At 56.5% G+C, this 23,384-nt stretch overlaps 1 protein-coding gene and 1 long non-coding RNA gene across 2 annotated transcripts in view; both read left to right on the top strand.

Annotated features, from left to right (window-relative positions):
* CHD8 (chromodomain helicase DNA binding protein 8) overlaps positions 1-17,645 on the top strand; it is a 41,484-nt gene extending 23,839 nt beyond the window's left edge. The window contains 15 exon segments of the mRNA XM_068179259.1: positions 407-606; positions 1,391-1,520; positions 2,974-3,063; positions 4,609-4,712; positions 5,693-5,807; positions 7,033-7,096; positions 7,229-7,472; positions 8,441-8,756; positions 9,555-9,834; positions 11,388-11,564; positions 11,566-11,680; positions 12,602-12,756; positions 14,299-14,490; positions 16,151-16,253; positions 17,365-17,645. Coding sequence (XP_068035360.1) covers positions 407-606; positions 1,391-1,520; positions 2,974-3,063; positions 4,609-4,712; positions 5,693-5,807; positions 7,033-7,096; positions 7,229-7,472; positions 8,441-8,756; positions 9,555-9,834; positions 11,388-11,564; positions 11,566-11,680; positions 12,602-12,756; positions 14,299-14,490; positions 16,151-16,253; positions 17,365-17,630 — 2,551 coding nt within the window. The 3' untranslated portion in view covers positions 17,631-17,645.
* Positions 17,646-21,175: 3,530 nt separating this feature from the next.
* Positions 21,176-23,341, top strand: LOC137467854 (uncharacterized). Its single transcript, XR_010995643.1, has 3 exons — positions 21,176-21,310; positions 22,200-22,292; positions 23,292-23,341. It is a non-coding gene; the product is annotated as an uncharacterized lncRNA (long non-coding RNA).
* Positions 23,342-23,384: the final 43 nt, after the last annotated feature.

Raw genomic sequence — 23,384 nt, 5'->3', positions numbered from 1 at the left:
TTGACCGTTGGCTCAGTTGACCTCACGTTGACCTCATTGACTCTCCATTGACCGTTGGCTTAGTTGACCTCACGTTGACCTTGTTGGCTCTTTGTTGACCATTGTTTGAGTTGACCCAATGTTGACCTCGTTGACCCCCCCATTGACCATGAATTTTGTTGACCCAACGCTGACATCATTGAGGTCTCATTGACCGCTGTTTGGGTTGACCCAACGTTGGTGTCATCGGCACCCATTGACCGTTGATGACCCCGCCACTCATCCGTCGACCCCCCGTTGATCCCCCATTGACCCGAGGGTCCCCCATGGACCCCGCTGACCCCCGGGTGACCTCGCTGACCCCCGGGTGACCCCGCTGACCCCCGGGTGACCCCGCTGACCCCCGGGTGACCGCTGGCCGTTGCAGGTGGGGCCGCTGGCGTGAGCTGGCCGCTCAGGGCCGCTTCAAGCGCCGCCTGTCGGAGCGGGACGTGGAGAGCCTGGGCCGCGCCATCGTCCTCTTCTGCCTGCGGCACTTCCGCGGCGACGACGGCACGCGCGCCCTGGCCTGCGCCCTGCTGGCCCCCGGCCACAACGGCCGCGCCCGGCCCGCCCTCGGCCACCCCGGTGAGCGCCGCCGCGACGCCGCGGGGGGGCTCGGGGTTCTGGGGGCGTTTGGGGACATCTGGGGTGGGTTTGGGGACATCTGGGGTGGGTTTGGGACATTTCCAGGTGGGTTTGGGGTTCTGGGGGCATTTAGAGACATCTCGGGTGGGTTTGGGACATCTCAGGTGGGTTTGGGGTTCTGGGGGCGTTTGGAGACATCTCGGGTGGGTTTGGAGTTCTGGACATTCTTGGAGACATCTCGGGTGGGTTTGGAGGCATCTCAGGTGGGTTTGGGACATCTGGGGTGGGTTTGGGCCATCTCGCGTGGGTTTGGGGTTCTGGACCTTCTTGGAGACATCTGGGGTGGGTTTGGGCCATCTCGGGTGGGTTTGGGCCATCTTGGGTGGGTTTGGGCCATCTCGGGTGGGTTTGGCGTCATGGGCATCCTTGGAGACATCTCGGGTGGGTTTGGGGTCATCTCGGGTGGGTTTGGGACATCTTGGGTGGGTTTGGGGTCACCTCAGGTGGGTTTGGGACATCTCGGGTGGGTTTGGCGTCATGGGCATCCTTGGAGACATCTCGGGTGGGTTTGGGGTCATCTCGGGTGGGTTTGGGGCATCTTGGGTGGGTTTGGGGTCACCTCAGGTGGGTTTGGGACATCTCGGGTGGGTTTGGGGTCACCTCAGGTGGGTTTGGGACATCTCGGGTGGGTTTGGGGTCACCTCGGGTGGGTCTGGGGCCGTCTGGGCTCCTGGCCCCGCTGACCGCTGCCGCGTCCACCGCGCTGACCGCCGGGCGCGCGCAGGTGCGGCGTCGCCGGCGCTGCCGCGCGGCCGCAAGGGCAAGAAGGCGCCGAAGGTTCCGGAAGCGCCGGGGGCCGAGTGGCTGCTGCAGGACGAGGGCTACCGGAAACACCTGCGGCACCAGAGCGGCAAGTGAGTCCGGAACGGCGGGTTTGGGGTCGTTCCTGCGGGATTCGGGGTTTTTGGGGTCGTTCCTGCGGGATTCGGGGTGATTCCTGCGGGATTTGGGGCTGTTCCTGTGGGATTTGGGGTTTGGGGCGATTCCTGTGGGATTTGGAGGTTTTGGGGTAATTTCCAGGTTTTTGGGGGTGATTCCTGTGGGATTTGGGGCCTTTCCTGCGGGATTTGGAGGTTTTGGGGTCATTTCTGGGATTTTTGGGGCGATTCCTGTGGGATTTGGGGTTTTTGGGGTCATTCCTGTGGATTTGGGGGGATTCCTGTGGGATTTGGAGGTTTTGGGGCGATTCCTGTGGGGTTTGGGGTTTTTGGGTAATTTCTGGGTTTTTTGGGGTGATTCCTGTGGGATTTGGGGTTTTTGGGGTCGTTCCTGTGGGGTTTGGGGTTTTTGGGGTAATTTCTGGGTTTTTTGGGGTGATTCCTGTGGGGTTTGGGGTTTTTGGGGTAATTTCTGGGTTTTTTGGGGTGATTCCTGTGGGATTTGGGGTTTTTGGGGTCATTCCTGTGGATTTGGGGGGATTCCTGTGGGATTTGGAGGTTTTGGGGCGATTCCTGTGGGGTTTGGGGTTTTTGGGTAATTTCTGGGTTTTTTGGGGTGATTCCTGTGGGATTTGGGGTTTTTGGGGTCGTTCCTGCAGGATTCGGGGTCGTTCCTGTGGGGTTTGGGGTTTTTGGGGTAATTTCTGGGTTTTTTGGGGTGATTCCTGTGGGATTTGGGGTTTTTGGGGTCATTCCTGTGGATTTGGGGGGATTCCTGTGGGATTTGGAGGTTTTGGGGCAATTCCTGTGGGGTTTGGGGTTTTTGGGTAATTTCTGGGTTTTTTGGGGTGATTCCTGTGGGATTTGGGGTTTTTGGGGTCGTTCCTGCAGGATTCGGGGTCGTTCCTGTGGGGTTTGGGGTTTTTGGGGTAATTTCTGGGTTTTTTGGGGTGATTCCTGTGGGGTTTGGGGTTTTTGGGGCCATTCCCAGGGGTTTGGGGTCGTTCTTGTGGGGTTTGGGGTTTTTGGGGTGGTTTTGGAGTGCCTGGGACAGTTCTACCGTGGCTGGGCTGGTTTTTGGGGCAGTTTTGGGTTTTGGGGCAGTTTCAGGGGTGATTTTTGGGGCAGTTTTGGGTTTTTGGGGCAGTTTTGGGTTTTTGGGGCGATTTTTTGGGTGATTTTTGGGGCAGTTTCGGGTTTTTGGGGCTGTTTTGGGTTTTTGGGGTGATTTTTTGGGTGATTTTTGGGGCAGTTTCGGGTTTTTGGGGCACTTTCGGGTTTCTGGGGCGAATTTTGGGGCAGTTTTTTGTGCTTTTGGGGCGGTTCCGGGCACGGACGCGCCCTGACCGCGCTGTCCGTGTGTCCGTCCTGTCCGCGTGTCCCTCCCGTGTCCCTCCCGTGTCTGTCCGTCCGTCGGTCGGCGCCGCAGGCTGCTGCAGCGGCTGCGGGCGCTGCACGTGCTGCGCCACGACGTCATCGGCGCCGAGGCCGAGCGGGTCCTGGGCGGGGCCAGCGCCAGGTGAGGGGCGGGGCCGCGGGGATTTTGGGGGGTTTTGGGGTGAATTTTGGGGATTTTGGGCATTTTGGGGGGGATTTTGGGGTGGCTTTGGGGTGGTTTGGGGATTTTGGGGTGGTTTTTGGGGGGGATTTTGGGGTGGTTTTTGGGGATTTTTGGGTGGTTAGGGGATTTTGGGGTGGTTTTTGGGGTGGTTTTGGGGTTTTTGGGGTGATTTTTTAGGGTGGTTTTGGGGTTTTTGGGGTGGTTTTGGGGTTGTTGGGGAGGTTTTGGGGTTTTTGGGGTGGTTTGGGGTGGTTTGGGGATTTTGGGGGGGATTTTGGGGTGGTTTGGGGGTTTTGAGGGGTTTTGGCTGGATTTTGAGGTGCTTTGGGGGGATTTTGGGAGGGATTTTGGGGTGATTTTGGGGTTTTGGAGTGGTTTGTGGGGGTTTTAGGGCAGGATTTTGGGGGGATTTTGGGATTTTGGGGTGGTTTAAGGCATTTTGTGGGAGACTTCAGGGTGATTTGAGGCACTTTACGGGGGAGTTTTGGGGTCCCTGGCCCCGTTTTTGGGGTCGCTGTCCCCGATTCCGGGGTCTCTGACCCCATTTTTGGGGTTCCTGGCTCTGTTTTCAGGGTCCCTGGCCCCGTTTTTGGGGTCGTTCTCCCCGGTTTTGGGGATTTTGACCTCTTTTTCGGGGTCGCTCTCTCCGTTTTTGGGGTTGCTCTCCTCATTTTTGGGGTCCCTGACCCCATTTTCGGGGTCCCCAGCCCCATTTTTTGAGGTCACTCTCTCCATTTTTGTGGTCGTTCTCCCCATTTTTGGGGCCCCTGACCCCATTTTTGGGATCCTTGACCCCGTTTTTGAGGTCTCTGACCCCATTTTTGGGGTCCCTGACCCTGTTTTTGAGGTCCCTGACCCCATTTTTGGGGTCCCTGATCCCGTTTCCGGGGTCGTTCTCCCCGTTTCCGGGGTCCCTGGCCCCGTTTTTGGGGTCGCTCTCCCCATTTCCGGGGTCCCTGACCCCATTTTTGGGGTCCCTGACCCTGTTTTTGGGGCCCCTGACCCCATTTTTGGGATCCTTGACCCCGTTTTTGGGGTCCCTGACCCCATTTTTGGGGTCCCTGACCCCGTTTTCGGGGTCCCTGACCCCATTTTTGGGGTCCCTGACACCGTTTTCGGGGTCCCTGACCCCATTTTTGGGATCCTTGACCCCGTTTTTGAGGTCCCTGACCCCATTTTCGGGGTCCCTGACCCCGTTTTTGGGGTCCCTGACCCCGTTTCCGGGGTCGCTCTCCCCGTTTCCCGGGTCCCTGACCCCATTTTTGGGGTTTCTGACTCTGTTTTCAGGGTCCCTGACCCCATTTTTGGGGTCCCTGACCCCGTTTTTGGGGTCCCTGACCCCGTTTCCGGGGTCGCTCTCCCCGTTTCCGGGGTCCCTGACCCCATTTTTGGGGTCCCTGACCCCGTTTTTGGGGTCCCTGACCCCGTTTCCGGGGTCGCTCTCCCCGTTTCCGGGGTCCCTGACGCCGTTTCCGGGGTGCCCGGCCCCGTTTCCCCCCCCAGCGACGTGCACATCTGGTTCCCGCTGCTGGAGCAGCTGGAGGCGCCCTCGGCCTGGTGGGACCCCGAGGCCGACAAGTCCCTGCTCATCGGGGTCTTCAAGCACGGTACCGGCGCGGGGGTTCGGGGGTTCGGGGATTTTGGGGCAGGACTGGGCTCATTTCCCTCAGTTTTGGGCATTTTGGGGTGTTTATTGGGGTTTTTTCCCCCATTTTTGTGACGTTCAGGTGGTTTTGGGGTGGGATTGGGCTAGTTTCCCTCAGTTTTGGGGTTTTTGGGGTTTTTTTTTGCCCATTTTTGTGACATTTGGGTGCTCTTGGGGTGGGATTGGGCTCGTTTCCCTCAGTTTTGGGCATTTTGGGGTGTTTATTGGGGTTTTTTCCCCCCTTTTTTGTGACGTTCAGGCGGTTTTGGGGCGGGATTGGGCTCGCTTCCCTCAGTTTTGGGGTTTTTGGGGGTTGTTTGGGGTTTTTTTCCCCATTTTTGTGACATTTGGGTGCTCTTGGGGTGGGACTGGGCTCGTTTCCCTCAGTTTTGGGCTTTTTTGGGGGTTTTTGGGTTTTTTTCCTTCATTTTTGTGACGTTCAGGTGGTTTTGGGGCGGGATTGGGCTCGTTTCCCTCAGTTTTGGGGTTTTTGGGGCATTTTTGGGGGGTTTTTCCCCCTTTTTGCGACATTTGGGCAGTTTTGGGGTGGATTTTGGGGTTTTTAGGGTACGAGTGGTACCAAGCCACGGGGGCTGACCCCACCTGGACTTTGGGGTCATTTTGGGGTTATTTTTGCACAATTTGGGTTATTTTTATGGGGATTTTTGCCCTTTTTTTGCCATTTTTTGCCGTTTTTTGCTGTTTTTGTTAACGGACTCCGTTTTGGGGTGGATTTGGGGTTATTTTGGTGGGTTTTAGGGTACGAGCGGTACCACACCATGCGCGCCGACCCCGCCCTGTGCTTTGGGGTCATTTTGGGGTCATTTTTGCACCATTGGGGTTATTTTTATGGGGATTTTTTACCATTTTTTGCCGTTTTTTGCTGTTTTTGTTAACGGACTCCGTTTTGGGGTGGATTTGGGGTTATTTTGGGGTTTTTAGGGTACGAGCGGTACCACACCATGCGCGCCGACCCCGCCCTGTGCTTCCTGGCCAAGGCCGGCGGCCCCGACGCCACGGCCGTGGCGGCCGAGCAGCGCCTGGAGGGGCCCGAGGGGTGAGCGGGGGCCCGAATTCGGGGGCCTTGGGGCAGTTTTGGGGTTTTGGGGCAGTTTTAGGGGACTTGGGGGGAGTTTGGGGGGGTTTGGGGCACTTTGGGGGTTTTGGGTGGTTTTGGGACGGTTTGGGGTGGTTTTGGGGGGGCCTTGGGGCAGTTTTGGGGTTTTGGGGCAGTTTTAGGGGACTTGGGGGGGTTTGGGGCACTTTGGGGGTTTTGGGGCAGTTTTGGGACAGTTTGGGGAGGTTTTTGGGGGGTTTTGGGGTAGTTTGGGGGTTTGGGGTGGTTTTTGGGGGGGTTTGGGGCACTTTGGGGGTTTTGGGGCAGTTTTGGGACCGTTTGGGGTGATTTCTGGGGGGTTTGGGGCAGTTTGGGGGTTTTGGGGTGGTGTTTGGGTGGTTTGGGGTGGTTTTAGGGGGTTTGGGGTGGTTTTGGGGGCACTTGGAGGGTTTGGGGTGGTTTTAGGGGAGGTTTGGGACAGTTTTAGGGGTTTGGGGTGGTTTTGGGGGGCTTTTGGGGCACTTTGGGGGTTTTGGGGCAGTTTTGGGATGGTTTGGGGTGGTTTTTGGGGGGTTTTGGGGCACTTTGGGGGTTTGGGGTGGTTTTGGGACGGTTTGGGGTGGTTTTTGGGGGGTTTTGGGGCACTTTGGGGGTTTTGGGGCAGTTTTGGGATGGTTTGGGGTGGTTTTTGGGGGGTTTTGGGGTGGTTTTTGGGGGGGTTTGGGGCACTTTGGGGGTTTGGGGTGGTTTTTGGGGGGTTTTGGGACAGTTTTAGGGGTTTGGGGTGGTTTTGGGGGGTTTTGGGGCACTTTGGGGGTTTGGGGTGGTTTTGGGATGGTTTGGGGTGGTTTTTTCGGGGTTTTGGGGCAGTTTTGGGATTTTTGGGGTGGTCTGGGGGGATATGATAGGATTTTTGGGTCGGCTTTTGGGGGATTTTTGGGCTGTTTTTGGGGTGTTTTATGGGATTTTTGGGCCGGTTTTTGGGCTGCTTTTGGGCGTTTCGCTGAATCCCGCGTCCGCGGCGGCTCCGGCCCCCCCCGAGTCCCCAAATCCGGGGTTTTCACCCCAAAACAGCGCCGCTGATGACCCAGCCATGCTAATACCGACCGGCCCCGGGCCGGGCTGAGTGCAGCTCCGGGCTGAGGCGCCTTTTGGGGCCAATCCCCGCCGTTTTGGGGCTTTTTGGGTTTTGGGGTGAATTCAGGGAGTTTTGGGGTCCCCCCAGGGCTGATTTCGACAAAGACCCCGAGGACCCCGAGTACAAACCCCTGCAGGGGGGCGGCGAGGAGGTAAAAAACGGGGGAAATCCCCCAAAATCCCCCCAAAATCCCCAAAATCTGGGTTTTTCTCCCCGAAATTCCCGGGGCCCCCCTGAGGTTTTGGGGGGTCTGGGGGCTTCGGTGACCCCGTGACCCCCCCAGAGTGACCCCCTGGCCGGGCTGGACGAGGAGATCTCGGTGGTGGACGGGGACGAGGGTAAGGGGGGCCCAAAATGCCCCGAAATTGCCCCAAAATCCCTCCAAAGCTCCGAAATCCCGAGGGGTTTCCCCAGATTCCTCCAAAATCTCCCGGGATTCTCCCAAATCCCCCCAAAACCCGGCCTGAGCGCCCTGGAGTTTGCACAGACCCCACTGAACGCCCAAAATCCCCCAAAATTCCCATTTCGCGCCCCCATCTCTTCCTGAATTTCCCAATTTCCCTGAAATTTTGCCCTAGGGTTCCCAGAGTAACCCCGAATCCCCCAAACTGACCCCAAATCCCTGAAATTGACCCCGAATCCCTGAAACTGGCCCAAACTGACCCTAAATCTCCCAAACCCCCCCAAGGTGACCCCAAACCGACCCCAAACTCCCCAAACCGGCCCCAAATCCCCGAAACTTTCCCAAAACTGACCCCAAATCCGCAAAACCAACCCCAAATCCCCTAAATTCTCCCCAAAGTGACCCCAAATCCCCGAAATTCCCCCAAATTCTGCCCGAACTGACCCCAAATACCCCAAAACTGATCCCAAATCCCCGAAATTCCCTCCAAAGTGACCCCAAATCCCCGAAATTCCCCCAAATTCCACCCGAACTGACCCAAATTCCCCAAAACTGACCCCAAATCCCTAAAACTGGCCCCAAATCCCCAAAATTCCCTCCGAAGTGACCCCAAATCCCCGAAATTCCCCCAAATTCTGCCCGAACTGACCCAAATTCCCCCAAACTGACCCCAAATTCCCCAAAACTGATCCCAAATCCCCGAAATTCCCTCCGAAGTGACCCCAAATCCCCAAAATTCCCTCCGAAGTGACCCCAAATCCCCGAAATTCCTCCAAATTCCGCCCGAACTGACCCCAAATTCCCCCAAACTGACCCCAAATTCCCCAAAACTGATCCCAAATCCCCGAAATTCCCTCCGAAGTGACCCAAATCCCCAAAATTCCCTCCGAAGTGACCCCAAATCCCCGAAATTCCTCCAAATTCCGCCCGAACTGACCCCAAATTCCCCCAAACTGACCCCAAATCCCTAAAACTGATCCCAAATCCCCGAAATTCCCTCCGGAGTGACCCCAAATCCCCGAAATTCGCCCAAATTCCGCCCGAACTGACCCAAACTCCCCCAGACTGACCCCGAATCCCCGTCCCCCGCAGGCTGCCCGCTGTCCGTCCCGGCGTCCGTCCCCGCGTCCGTCCCGGCGTCCGGCGGCGCGGCCGGGCCGGCGTGGCCGGCGGCGGCGGCGCTGACCGCCCGGCTGCGGCGCCTGCTGGCCGCGTGCCAGCGCGGCCCCGAGCCCGAGCCGCCGGGCCAGCGGCGCGAGCCCCGGGCCGCCGAGCCGGCCGCCGCCGGCCCCGAGCCGGCCCCGGGCCAGCGCGACCCCGCCGGCCACCGCGACCGCGACGCCCCCGGCGGCGAGCGGCGGCGGCCGCGGCGCGGCCACGACGGCGCCCGGCGCGACAAGCAGCAGCGGTCAGCGGGGGTTCGGGGCTTTTTTTGGGGGGGAATCGGGGTTTTGGGGGGAGGTTGGATCAAATTTGGGGGAAATTTGGGTTAGATTCGGGGTTTTTGGGGGGAATTTGGGTCAAATTTGGGGTTTTTGGGGGAATTTTGGGTTAAATTTGGGTTTTTTTGGGGGAATTTGGGTTGAATTTGGGGTTTTTGGGCTGAGATTTGGGTTAAATTTGGGGTTTTTGGGCTGAGATTTGGGGGTTTGGGAGGAAATTTGGAGTTTTTGTGTGGAAATTTTCTGGGTGTTTTTCTCCATTTTTTTCTCCATTTCTTCACCGTTTTTTGCCATTTTTTCACCGTTTTTTCGCCTTTTTTTTCCCTGTTTTTCGCCTTTTTTTCCCGTTTCCCCCGTTTTTCTCCCCATTTCCTAGCTGGACCTGGCGGGAGCAGCCAATTTCCTGTGTCTGCCCTCACATTTGGGCAGGGTTTGGGCGTTTTTGGGTGCTTTTTCTCCGTTTTTTTCACTGGTTGTCGCAGTTCTTTTACCATTTTTCACCATTTTTTCACCATTTTTTCCCCGTTTTTCCCCGTTTTTTCCCCGTTTTTCTCCCCGCTTCGCAGCTGGACGCGGCGGGAGCAGCCGATTTCCTGTGTCTGCCCTCACATTTGGGCAGGGTTTGGGCGTTTTTGGGTGCTTTTTCTCCGTTTTTTTCACCGGTTTTCGCAGTTTTTTTACCATTTTTCACCATTTTTTCACCGTTTTTCCCTGTTTTTTCCCCGTTTTTTCCCGTTTCCCCCGTTTTTCTCCCCGCTTCGCAGCTGGACGCGGCGGGAGCAGGCCGATTTCCTGCGCGTGGCCTCCACCTTCGGCGTGGAGCTGGAGCCGGGCTCGGGCCGGTTCCGCTGGGGCCGCTTCCGCGCCCTGGCCAACCTGGAGCGCCGCTCGGACGAGGACCTGACCCGCTTCTACCACGGCTTCGTGGCCATGTGCCGGCAGGTCTGCCGGCTGCCGCCCGCGCCCGGAGACGGTAACGGGGACAGTTCCCGGGATTTTGGGCAATTCCGGGCTCCTTGGGGCGGTTTGACCCAAAATCCAGACGTTTGAACCCAAACCGAGGGGTTTGAACCCAAAATCAGGAGACTCCGGGGGGTTTAGGGGGCCTCTGCCGGCTGCCGCCCGCGCCCGGAGACGGGTAACGGGGACAGTTCCCGGGATTTTGGGCAATTCCGGGCTCCTTGGGGCGATTTGGGGCGGTTTGACCCAAAATCCGGATGTTTGAACCCAAAATCAGGAGACTCCGGGGGGTTTAGGGGGCCTCTGCCGGCTGCCGCCCGCGCCCGGAGACGGTAACGGGGACAGTTCCCGGGATTTTGGGCAGTTCCGGGGTCCTTGGGGCGATTTTCCCCGTTTCTATCAGATTTTACCCCAATTTCTCTGTGTTTCAGTGCCACCTTTGCTGTCCCCTGCCCCGGCCGTGTCCCAGTTTGACCCTTTCTAACCCATTTCTAACCCATTTTTACCCGTTCTTAACCCATTTTTAGCTGTCTGCACCCCATTTATTCCCATTTTTACCCCATTTTTTCTTGTTTTTTTCCCCATTTTTACCCTATTTATTCCAATTTTTACCCTATTTATTTCCATTTTTGCCTCATTTATTCCCGTTTTTAGCCGTTTTTACCCCGTTCATTCCTGTTTTTAGCTGTTTTTACCCCATTTATTCCCACTTTTACCCTATTCATTCCTGTTTTTAGCTGTTTTTGCTCCTTTTTAGCCGTTTTTTACCCTGTTCATTCCCGTTTTTTGCCTCATTTAGTCCCGTTTTTAGCCATTTTTACCCCGTTCATTCCCGTTTTTAGCCATTTTTACCTCATTTATTCCCATTTTTACCCCATTTATTCCCGTTTTTAGCCGTTTTTACTCCATTTTTAGCCATTTCTACCCCATTCGTTTCCGTTTTTACCCCATCCGTTCCTATTTTTAGCCGATTTTACCCCATTTATTCCCGTTTTTACTCGTTCGTTCCCGTTTTTAGCCGTTCTTACCCCATTTATTCTCATTTTTACCCCATTTATTCCCATTTTTACCCCATTTATTCCCGTTTTTAGGTGTTTTTACCCCATTTATTCCCGTTTTTACCCCATTTATTCCCATTTTTACCCCATTTATTCCCATTTTTACCCCATTTAGTCCCATTTTTACCCCATTTAGTCCCGTTTTTAGCCGTTTTTACCCCTTTTTTAGCCATTTTTACCCCATTTATTCCCGTTTTTACCCCATTTCTTCCCATTTTTACCCCATTTCTTCCCGTTTTTACCCCCATTTATTCCCACTTTTAGCCATTTTTTACCCCTTTTTTAGCCGTTTTACCCCATTTCTTCCCATTTTTACCCCATTTATTCCCGTTTTTACCCCATTCATTCCCGTTTTTTTGCCATTTTTACCCCATATAATCCCGTTTTTAGCCCATTTATTCCCATTTTTACCCCATTTCTTCCCATTTTTACCCCATTTCTTCCCATTTTTACCCCATTTATTCCCATTTTTAGCCGTTTTTACCCCCCTTTTTTCGCCGTTTTTACCCCACCCGTTCCCATTTTCAGCCATTCCCCCCCCCCCCCCGTTTCTAACTCGCTTCCCCCGCTCTGTTCCAGCCCCGCCGCCCTCGCCGCCGCCGCTGCCGGGTGCCGCCGCCGCTGGCGCTGCGCTGCCTGCGCCGGCTGGCGCTGCTGCGCTGCCTGCGGGGGAGCGCGTGCTGCCGCACCCGGCGCTGGGGGCGCTGCTGGCGCGGCTGCCGCCCCCGGGCCCCGCTGCTGCCGCCCTGGTGGCTGCGCGGGGGTGCACGACGCCGCGCTGCTGCGGGCGGCGGCGCAGCACGGCCTGCGCGGGGCGCTGCTGCGCGGCGGCATCGCGCCCGCGGCCGCCGCGGCGCCGCCGGCGGGGGACGGCGGAGGGGACGGGAGAGCGACGGCGCGGAGGGGACGGGGAGGAGAGCGAGGAGGAGGAGGAGGAGGAGGAGGAGGAGGGTGGGTTTTTTGGGGGGGGGGGGGGGGAACGGGGGTTTGGGGTGGGGAAATTTGGGGGGGAAAAGGGGGATCCCGAAATTTGGGGGTGAAAGGGGAGAGGGGATCCCTAAAATTGGGGGGGGAAATGGGAGGGGGGATGCCTAAATTTGGGGGGAAATGGGGGGTTTGGGGATCCCTAAATTTGGGGGAAAATGGGGGGTTTGGGGATCCCTAAATATGGGGGGAAATGGGGGGTTTTGGGTGGGATATTTGGGGGGAAATGGGGGAGTTTGAGGTGGGGAATTTGGGGGGGAAAAGGACAAAGGGGATCCCAAAATTTGGGGGGAAAATGGGGAAAGGGGATCCCTAAATTTGGGGGGAAATGGGGGAAAGGGGATCCCAAAATTTGGGGGGAAAAAGGGGAAAGGGGATCCCTAAATTTGGGGGGAAAAGGGGAAAGGGGATCCCTAAATTTGGGGGAAAATGGGGAAAGGGGATTCCTAAATTTGGGGGGAAATGGGGGATTTGGGGATTCCTAAATTTGGGGGGAAATGGGGAAAGGGGATCCCTAAATTTAGGGGGAAATGGGGATTTTGGGTGGGAAATTTGGGGGGGGGAAGGGGAAAGGGGATCCCTAAACTTGGGGGGAAATGGGGAAAGGGGATCCCTAAATTTGGGGGGAAAAGGGAAAATTTGGGTTTGGAAATGGGGGAAAACAGGGGAGGAGCCCCCAAAATTCCGGGGGTTCGGGGGGACAGCCCCGGAATGCGGGGCTGGGGGGCGATTTTGGGGGGATTCGCAGCGATTTTGGGGCCTCCCCTGGCGCAGGGCCGGAGCCGCTGGGGGCCGAGGACGAGGATGAGGAGGACGAGGAAGAGGAGGAGGAGGGGGGGGTGGGGGGGGGAGGGGGAGGACGAGGATTCCCCCTCCCCCCTCGGGCGAGGGCGGCTCCCCCAAGCCGCCCCTCCCCCACCCCGCGCCGGCGGGGGGGCCCCAAAATCTCCTCTATTGGCCCAAGGTAAAGGGGGGGGAAAAAATCCCCCAAAATCCCCAAAAATCCTGAAAAAATACTATCCCCCAAAACCACCCGAATACCCCCAAAAAACGCAGGAGAAAAACCCCAAGTAGTCCCCAAAAACCGCTCCATGCTCCCCAAAAAAAAAAAAACCCCAAAGCAACCCCAGAAAAACGCGCCCCAAAAACCCAGGAGAAAACCCCAAAGGGTCCCCAAAACCACTCAATGCTCCCCCAAAAAAAATCTCAAAAAAAAAAAGAAAGCTCTAAAAACCCTAAATGCCAAATAACTCAAAAAGCTCTCAAAGCCCCTCAAAAAAACCCCATAAAAACCTCAAAACAACCACCCCCAGAAACCCCCAAACCCCTTAAAAATCAAAAAAGCCCACTCAAAACCCCCAAAAAACACCCCAAAATTGCCCAAAAAAAACCTCAAGATATCCCAAAAACCTCCCAGTACCCCAAAAAAAAACCCCCAAAAAAGGCAAAAGTTCCTAAAAAGTCCAAAAAAATCTTAATCTCCCCTAAAAAAGCCTAAAAAGCCAAAAAAAACCCAACCCTCCCCATAAAACAACCTTAAAAAAACTAAAAACACCAAAAAAAACCCTAACCCACCCCCAAAAAACTCTAAAAAACCCTAAAAACCCCAAAAAACCCACAACTCTCCAAAAAAATCCAAAAGAAATCTGAAAACCCAGAAAGTCCCAGTCCTCCAAAAAAATAAACTAAAAAAAAAATTTGAAAAACCCAAAAAAAACTCCAACCCTCCCCAAAAAAAACCTTGAAAAAACCTAAAGCCACCAAAAAAAGCCACAACTCTCACAAAAAACCCTAAAAACACCAAAAAAATCCCAACCCTACGAAAAAAAAACCCTAAAGAAACCTGAAAACACAAAAAACACCACAACCCCCCCCAAAAAAAACCCTAAAAAAAATGAAAACCCCCCAAAAAAAACCCAACCCCCACCAAAAACCCTGAAAAAACCCAAAAAAAACCTCAACCCTCTCTCGAAAAAACCTAAAAAAACTTAAAAAAACCAAAAATCCCATCCCTCCCGAAAAATAAATTAAAAAATCCTGAAAACCCCAAAATTCCCGACTCTCCCCAAAAAATGAGCTAAAAAATACCTGAAAAGCTGGAAAAAACCCCAACCCCTCCCCAGAAAATGAGCTAAAAAACCCTGAAAACCCAAAAATATCCCAACCCACCCCAAAAAACAAACTAAAAAAAACCCTGAAAACCCCAAAATTCCCGACCCTCCCCAAAAAATGAGCTAAAAAATACCTGAAAAGCCAGAAAAAACCCCAACCCTCCCCTGAAAATGAGCTAAAAAACGCAGAAAACCCCAAAATTCCCGACCCTCCCCAAAAAACAAACTAAAAAAGCCCTGAAAAACCCCAAAAATATCCCAACCCACCCAAAAAAAAACCCCTAAAAATACCCGACCCCCCCAAAAAAACCCTTTAAAAAGGCAAAGGGAGCCCCAGGCGCCCGAAGGCGCCGTCGGCGCGCCGGCAGCTCCCACACGGCCGCCTGTGCCGGCAGGACCGCGCGCTGATCCGGAGGCTGGACCTGATCTGCCGCGCGGTGCTGACGGCGGGGGAGGGGGCCGCCGCCGCCCGCCGAGGATTTCGGGGGGGGTCCCGGGGGGGCTCCCCGAGCCCGCCCCTCCCCCCTTCCCCTCCCCCCCACCGCGGGCGCCACCCGGACAAGGAGTTCACGGTGCAGATCAAGGACGTGAGTGGCGGCCGCCGAGCCCCGGAGACGGGGGTCTTCACCCCGAAACCGGCCCCCCGGGACCCCCGAACTGCCCTCGCGGGTGTCCCACCTCTCCTCCGTGGTGGCATCCCGCTCCTTGGCGATTTTCCCGCTTCTTTTCCGTCCTCTCGCGGGTGTCCCACCTCTCCTCCGTGGTGGCATCCCGCTCCTTCGCGGTTTTCCCATGTCTTTTCCATCTCCTCATGATTTTCCCATTCTTTTTCCGTCCCCTCACGATTTTCTTTCTCATTTTCCCTCCCCTCACGATTTTCCAGCCTCTCCACCATGACGCCAATCCCTCCCCTCACGATTTTGTCCCCTCACGATTTCCGCACCTTTTCTCCACCATGGCACGATCCCATCCCCTCACGATTTCCCCACCTCTCCTCCATCCCCTCACAATTTTGTCCCCTCACGGTTTTCCTGCCGTTTTTCCATCCCCTCACGATCCCATCCCCTCATGATTTTCTCACCTCTCTTCCGTTCCCCACGATTTTTCCCCTCGCGATTTTCTCACCTCTCCTCCATCCCCTCACGATTTTTCCCCTCGCGATTTTCCCACCTTTTCCTCCATCCCCTCACAATTTTGTCCCCTCACGATTTTCTCGCCTCTCAGCCATGATGTGATCCCGTCCCCTCACAATTTTCCCGCCTTTTGTCTGTCCCCTCACGATTTTCCAGCCTCTCCACCATGACGCCAATCCCTCCCCTCACGGTTTTTGTCCCCTCACGATTTCCCCACCTTTTCTCCACCATGGCACGATCCCATCCCCTGGCGATTTTGTCCCCTCACAATTTTCCCACCTTTTCTCCGTCCCCTCACGATTTTCCCGCCTCTCCACCATGACGCCATCTTGTCCCCTCACGATTTTGTCCCCTCACGGTTTTCTCGCCTCTCTGCCATGATGTGATCCCGTCCCCTCCCGGATTCCCCACCTTTTCTCCACTATGGCACGATCCCGTCCCCTCGCGATTTTCCCTTTTCTCTGTCCCCTCACGATCCCGTCCCCTCACGATTTTCCCTTTTCTCCATCCCCTCACGATCCCGTCCCCTCACGATTTTCCCGCCTTTTGTCTGTCCCCTCACGATTTTCCCGCCTCTCCACCATGACGCCATCTTGTCCCCTCACGATTTTGTCCCCTCGCGATTTTCTCACCTCTTCTCCGTCCCGTCCCGATATTTCCCCTCGCGATTCTCCCACCTTTCCGCACCTGACGCGATCCCATCCCCTCACGATTTTCCCGCCTCTCCTCCATCCCCTCGCGATTTTTCCCCTCACAATTTTCTCGCCTCTCCTCCATCCCCTCGCGATTTTTCCCCTCACGATTTTCCCACCTTTTCTCCATCCCCTCACGATTTCCTCGCCTCTCCTCCGTCCCCTCGCGCTTTTCCCCCTCGCGGTTCTCCCCGCCTTTTCCGCGCCGGCGCGATCCCGTCCCCTCGCGATTTCCCCACCTCTCCTCCATCCCCTCACGATTTTTCCCCTCACAATTTCTCGCCTCTCCTCCATCCCCTCGCGATTTTTCCCCTCACGATTTCCCCACCTCTCCTCCGTCCCCTCCCGATTTTCCCCCTCGCGGTTCTCCCGCCTTTCCCGCGCCCGCGCGATTCCCGTCCCCGCGCGATTCCTCCCCGCAGGAGGAAGGGCTCAAGCTGACCTTCCAGAAACATCGCCTGGGGCCCAACGGCGCCCAGCGGGCCGCCCAACCCCCCCAAGAAAAACAGCAAGAAACTGGTGGAGGTGAGGGCATTTTGGGGCCAAAAACCCCGCTTTTGGGGCGCCGCGGGAGTTCTGGGTCCCTCTGTGCCCAGATTCGTCACCGGGTTTGGGGGAAAACTGCAAAAAAATCGGGGCTTGCCGTTGGGCTTGGGGGCTGGTGATGGAATTTGGGAGGCTCCTCTAAGGTTTTTGGCGGCTTTCGCCAAAATTTGGGGGGCTCCTGTCAGGTTTTTGGGTTGTTTTCGGGGTTTCTGCCCAAATTTGGGGGGTTCCCATCGGATTTTGGGGTTTCCCATCGGATTTTGGGGATTCCCATCGGATTTTGGGGTTTCCCATTGGAATTTGGGTTTCCCATGGGAATTTGGGTGTTTCCTGTCAGGTTTTTGGGTTGTTTTTTGGGGTTTGTGCCCAAATTTGGGGGTTTCTCATCAGATTTTGAGGTTTCCCATCAGATTTTGGGGTTTCCCATCGGAATTTGGGGTTTCTCATCGGATTTTGGGGATTCCCATCGGATTTTGGGGTTTCCCATTGGAATTTGGGGTTTCCCATGGGAATTTGGGTGTTTCCTGTCAGGTTTTTGGGTTGTTTTCAGGGTTTGTGCCCAAATTTGGGGGTTTCTCATCAGATTTTGAGGTTTCCCATCAGATTTTGGGGTTTCCCATCGGAATTTGGGGTTTCTCATCGGATTTTGGGGTTTCCCATCAGAATTTGGGGTTTCCCATTGGAATTTGGGGTTTTCCATGGAATTTGGGTGTTTCCTGTCAGGTTTTTGGGTTGTTTTTGGGGTTTGTGCCCAAATTTGGGGGTTTCCCATCGGATTTTGGGGTTTCCCATCGGAATTTGGATGTTTCCCAGCAGATTTCGGGGTTGTTCCAGGCCTTGTGCCCAGATTTGGGGATTTTGGGGTTTGTAAAACAAAATTCTGATGTTTCCGGGCAGATTTTTTGCGTTGTTTTGGGGTTTTGCACCCAAATTTGGGGGTGGGAGTTTTTTGGGAGCCCCCGAGGGGTTCAGAGCATTGAAACCCCCCCCACCCCGGATTTTGGGGTGCCGCCGTTTCCACCCCGAATTTGGGCGGTTTCGCGCCGATTTCCGGTGCTTTTTCCCAAAACCCGTGTTTTTCCCCCCCAAGCTGGAGCTGCGCTGCCTCGAGGGGCTCCGGGACCCCCCGGGGGACCCCGAGGCCGCCGTGGGGGCCCCTCCCCCCCCCCACCGTGGCGGCGGCCCCGAATTCGCCGACCCCCGGCTGCTCCCGGTGAGCCCCGAAAGCGCCGGGATTCACCCCAGAACCGCGGGGCCCGCCCCAAACCCTCCCGAATTCACCCCGAATCCTCTTCTCGCCCCCCCACAGTTCGCGGAGCAGCAGCGGCGGGAGAAGTGGCACCCGGAAAAAGGTAATTTGGGAGCAGCCAAAATTCCCTAAAATCCCCAAAAACGGGGCCGGGGGGCGGGGCCAGATCCCTCTCCTCTCACCCAGGGGGGTCCTGGCTCCTCCCACTCATTCTGGGGGTGGGGCACGCCACAGAATTTGGGTTTTTTTTAGTAATTCTGGGGCATTTTAAAGTATTCTACGTGGCTTTTTTTTTAAATGTGAGGGTGCGTGGCTGACCCCGCCCATTTTAGCCCCGCCCCCTCATTAATAATTTGTTTTCCCTCCCTCCTCTCCAGTTCCTCCCCCTCCCCCCCCTCAGGTTTGGACCTTTCCAAGATGGTGGCGCTGATGGGGGGCGGAGCCAGCAGCGCAGGGGGCGTGGCCGCACCGTCCTTGGCCCCCGCCCCCACGCTTCCGGCCGGAAGCAGAAGAGGAAGCGGAAGCAGGAAGTGGGTGCTGCCCCCTGCTGGCCGACCCCATGCTGCCACCCACTTCCGACTCGGATTAAGCCCCGCCCCTTTTCCTGCCGGGGCCACGCCCCCCTCCCCATATTTATATAAATATGTAAAATGTCTCTGTGTCATAGGGGGGCGGGGGCGGGGGGCGGGGCTGAGCGGGGCGGGGGCCGGAGCGGGGCGGGGTCAATGCGGGCAGGGCTGGCGGGACGGGAGGGGCCTGGTGGGGTTTTTTTTTTTTAATAAAAGGTCTGGAAATGGAGCAACGCGTGATTATTTTCCCCCTAATTACCCGCTAATTAACCTCCTCGCCTGCCTCCCTCGATTCGCCCCGCGCCCTAATGAACGTCTTTAATTAAACGCCCGCAGTAATTAACGGTGCCCACACTCACGTTTCCCCGTCTGTGGCCGCCCGGCGGCGCTCGCCGAGCTCCCCTCGCGCCTTTGCCGCCATTTCCTGTCACGTGACCCCATCCCCTCACGGATTTCCCGCCTCTCCCCCGTCACGTGACCCCGTCCCCTCACGGGTTTCCCGCCTCTCCCCCATCACGTGACCCCGTACCCTCACGGGTTTCCCGCCTCTCCCCCATCACGTGACCCCGTCCCCTCACGGATTTCCCGCCTCTCCCCCATCACGTGACCCCGTCTCCTCACGGATTTCCCGCCTCTCCCCCGTCACGTGATACCGTCCCCTCACGGATTTACCCCCCTCTCCCCCGTCACGTGACCCCGCCCCCTCACGGATTTCCCGCCTCTCCCCTGTCACGTGACCCCGTCCCCTCACGGATTTCCCGCCTCTCCCCCGTCACGTGACCCCGTCCCCTCACGGATTTCCCGCCTCTCCCCCGTCACGTGACCCCGTCCCCTCACGGATCTCCCGCCTCTCCCCCGTCACGTGACCCCGTCCCCTCACGGATCTCCCGCCTCTCCCCTGTCACGTGACCCCGTCCCTTCACAGATTTCCCGCCTCTCCCCGGTCACGTGACGCAGGAGCGCCGCCATTTCTCCCCCCCTCCCCATTTATTATTTCCGTTTTGGGCTTTTTTGTTTGTTTTTCGTTTGTTTTTCGTTTGTTTTTTGAGGGGGGGTTCTTTTGGGTTTTTTTTTTGTTTTGTTTTTTTGAGTTTTTTGTTTTGGGTTTTTTGGGGTTTTTTTTTTTTTGGTTTTTTGAGGTTTTTTTTGTTTTTTTGTTTTTTTCAGTTCTTTTTTTGGGGGGGTTGGGTAGTTTGGGGTTCGTTTTGGGGTTTTTTGGGGGTTTTTTTGTTTTGGGTTATTAGGGTTTTTTCTGTTTTGTTTTGGGGTTTTTTTGTGATTTTTTTTGGGTTTTTTTTGTTTTGGGTTGTTTTGTTTTGTTTCGGGTTGTTTAGGGTTGGTTTGGGGTTCTTTTGTTTTGCGTTTTTTGGGTTTTTTTGTTTTGTTTTGCTTTTTTGAGTTTATTTGTTTTTGGTTGTTTTGTTTAGGTTTTTGTTTGTTTTTTTGGTTCTTTGTTGTTGTTTTGGGGTTTTCTGTTTTGTTTCGGGTTGTTTAGGGTTTGTTTGGGGGTTTTTTTGTTTTCCTTTTTTTTTGGGGTTTTTTTGTTTCGTTTTGCGTTTTTTGTGTTTTTTGGGTTTTTGGTTGTTTTGTTTAGGGTTTTGTTTCGTTTTTTTGTTCTTTGTTGTCGTTGTGGGGTTTTCTGTTTTGTTTCGGGTGTGTTTTGGGTTTCTTTGCCGTTCTTTCGCCATCCCCTGTCCCCACACCGCGGCCCCCCTCGGCTCCTTTCCCCTCCTCGCCCGGCACAGCAGCGGCCGCTCCCCGCCATCTCACGCTTCCCTCCCTCTCCCTCTCCACATCTCCCTCCTCCCTCCATCTCCCTCACCCTCTCCATCTCCCTCCTTCCTCTCCATCCCTCCCTTTCCGTTTCCTGCCTCCCACCATCTCCCTCCCCCTCTCCCTCTCTCTCCCTCTCCCTTTCCCATCTCTCCCTTTCCCATCTCTCCATTTCCCATCTCTCCCCTCTCTCCCTCTCCCCTCTCTCTTTCCCCTGTCTCCCTTTCCCTCTCTCCTCTCTCCCTTTCCCATCTCTCCATTTTCCATCTCTCCCCATCTCTCTCCCCTCTCTCCATTTCCCCTCTCCTCTCTCCCTTTCCCCTCTCTCCCTTTCCCATCTCTCCATTTCCCATCTCTCCCCCTTGCTCTCCCCTCTCCCTTTCCCCTCTCTCCCTCTCTCTCCCTCTCCATTTCCCATCTCTCCCTTTCCTCTCTCTCCGCTTTCCCCTCTCCCCTCTCCCCCTCTCTCTCCCCTCTCCTTTTCCCCTCACCCTTTCCCCTCTCTCCCCTTTCCCATCTCTCCCTCCCTCTCCCTTTCCCCTCTCTCCCCCTCTCCCCCTCTCTCTCTCTCTCCCTTTCCCCTCTCTCCCCCTCTCCCTTTCCCCTCTCTCCTCTCTCCCTTCCCCCTCTCTCCATTTCCCATCTCTCCATTTCCCCTCTCTCCCTCTCTCCTCTCTATCTCCTCTCTCCCTTTCCCCTCTCTCCCTCTCTCCTCTCTCCCTTTCCCCATTTCTCCCTTTCCCATCTCTCCCCCTCTCCCTTTCCCTTCTCTCCTTTTCCCCTCTCTCCCTTTCCCCTCTCTCCCTTTCCCATCTCTCCATTTCCGATCTCTCTCCTCTCTCCATTTCCCCTCTCTCCCTTTCCCCTCTCTCTCCCTCTCCCCCTCTCCCTCCCTCTCCCTTTCCCGCCGCCTCCCCTCCCCCCATCACGGCCCTCGCGTCACGTGACGCGCCGCCGGCCCCGCCCCTTCCGGGGGCGCCTCACGCGCCCTTTCCCGCCTCTCCCCGCGGTCACGTGACGACGGAACCGTTTCCTCCCCCCCTCCCCCTCCCCTCACCGGTTTTACCGATTTTTCCCCCTCCGTTTTTTTTTTGTTTTTAGGGTTTTTTTAACCGTTTCCTGCCCGTCACGAGGCACGGCCGCTGCCCCCCCTCAGCTCCGCGCCCGTCCCGCCCTTTTCCCCGCCACCCCGGAAGCGGAAGCTCCCCTCAGGCCGCGCTTCCGGCGGGCGCCGCGGCGCGGGAGGAGGAGGAGGAGGAGGAGGAGGAGGCGGCGGCGATCCGGGGAGGAGGAGGGGGGGCTCCCGGGGTCGGGGCCGATCCCGGACGAGCCCGAGGGTCCCCGGGGCGGGCCGCTGGGCCCCGGGGCCGGGCCCGGCGATGGCGCTGAGCCTGGACCGCGAGGCCTTCGCGCGGCGGCTGCGGCGGCTCTACGCCAGCTGGCAGGTGGGGGAGGGGGCGCGGGGCGGGGGGGAGGGGCAGTGGGGTGGGGGAGGGGCGGGGGGGGGAACCCTGAGGGGAGAGGGGCAGTGGGGTGGGGGAGGGGCGGGGGGGGGAACCCTGAGGGGGGAGGGGCAGTGGGGTGGGGGAGGGGCGGGGGGGGTCCTGAGGGGAGAGGGGCAGTGGGGTGGGGGGAGGGGCGGCGGGGGGGATCCTGAGGGGGAAGGGGCAGTGGGGGTGGGGGAGGGGCGGGGGGGGATCCTGAGGGGAGAGGGGCAGTGGGCGGGGGGAGGGGCGGGGGGGGATCCTGAGGGGGAAGGGGGCAGTGTGGGTGGGGGAGGGGGCGGGTGGGGGGATCCTGAGGGGGGGAGGGGCAGTGGGGGTGGGGGAGGGGCGGCGGGGGGAGGTTTGGGGGTTTGGGGGGGGGGCTGAGGGGAATTTGGGGTAAATGTGGGAGAATGGGGGGGGTTGGGGGTGAATTTCGGGGGGGTCTAAGGGGAATCTGGGGGGTTTGAGACGGATTTTGGGGAGTTGGGGCGGACTTGGGGGATTTGGGGTACATTGGGGGGGGCTTGAGGGGAATTTGGGGTAGATTTGGGGGGGCTGAGGGGAATTTGGGGGCGTTTGAGGGGAATTTGGGGCGTTTGAGGGCAATTTGGGGGTTTTGAGGGGAATTTGGGGGTTTTGAGGGCAATTTGGGGGTTTTGAGGGCAATTTGGGGGTTTGAGGGGAATTTTGGGGTTTTGAGGGGAATTTGGGGGTTTTGAGGGGGATTTGGGGGTTTTGAGGGCAATTTTGGGGGGTTTGGGGCTGCTGCAGGGGGTTTTTTGGGGCGATTTGGGGTGAGTTTTCGGGGGGATTTGGGGCGGGGCCTGAGGCCGCCCCGCCCCCCCAGAAAGGCGAGGATGAGTTCGGGGGCGTCGATGCCATCGTGGTGGCCGTGGGCGTGGACGAGGAGATCGTCTACGCCAAGTCCACGGCGCTGCAGGTGAGGGGCAAAGGCCAGGGGCACCCCGAAATCCCTGGGGAAAGCACCAAAATCCTGGGGGAAAACCCAGAATTCCTGGGGAAAATACCAGAATCCCTGGGGAAAAACCCAAAATCCTGGGGAAAAACCCAGAATTCCTGGGGACAGTCCCAAAATTCTGAGGAAAACCCCCAAATCCCTGGAGAAAATACCAGAATCCCTGGGGAAAACACCAAAATCCTGGGGAAAATCCCAAAATTCCTGGGGACAATTCCAAAATCCTGAGGAAAAACCCAAAATCCCTGGAGAAAATACCAGAATCCCTGGGAAAACACCAAAATCCTGGGACAAATCCCACATCCTCATCCTTTTTGGGGTTCCCTGCTCCCTTTTGGGGTTTTTTGTCCCTTTTGGGGTTTTCTGGTCCTTTTTGGGGTTCCTGCTCCCTTTTGGGGTTTTCTGGTCCTTTTTGGCGTTCCCTGGTCCCTTTTTGGGGTTTTTTGTCCTTTTTGGGGTTTCCCTGCTCCCTTTTGGGGTTCCCCCTGTCAGTTTTGGGGTTCCTGTGTCATTTTTGGGGTGTCTGTGGCCACATTTGGGGTGTTCCTGTCTGTGTTTGGGGTTCCTGGGCTGGTTTGGGATTTCCCTGAGATTTTTTGGGGTTTCTCTGTCAGTTTTTGGGGTTTCCCTGAGGTTTTTGGAATTTCTCTGAAATTCCTTGGGGCTCCTGGGCTGTTTTTGGGGTTACTGAGCTGGTTTCTGGGGTTTCCCTGATGGTTTTTTTTGGGGTTCCTGGGCTGTTTTTGGGGTTCCTGGTTGGTTTTTGGGGTTTCTCTGATGTTTTTTTGGGTCTCCCTGAGGTTTATTTGGGATGTCCTCGTCACTTTTTTTGGGTTTCTCTGAGGTTTTTTGGGGTTTTCCTGGGTTTTTTTGGGTTCCTGGTTGGTTTTTGGGTTTCTCTGAGGTGTTTTGGGGGTCTCCCTGACGTTTTTTTGGGGTGTCCCCGTTTTCGGGGTGCCCCAGATGTGGCTCTTCGGGTACAAGCTGATGGACACGGTGATGCTGCCCTGGGTTCCTGGGCAGTTTTTGGTGTTTCCCTGATGGTTTTTGGGGTTC

This window comes from Anomalospiza imberbis, unplaced genomic scaffold, assembly GCF_031753505.1.
Source record: "Anomalospiza imberbis isolate Cuckoo-Finch-1a 21T00152 unplaced genomic scaffold, ASM3175350v1 scaffold_82, whole genome shotgun sequence".
NCBI lineage: Eukaryota > Metazoa > Chordata > Aves > Passeriformes > Viduidae > Anomalospiza > Anomalospiza imberbis.
The sequence above is the reverse complement of the archived record's forward strand: the minus strand, read 5'-3'. Positions and strand labels throughout refer to the sequence as shown.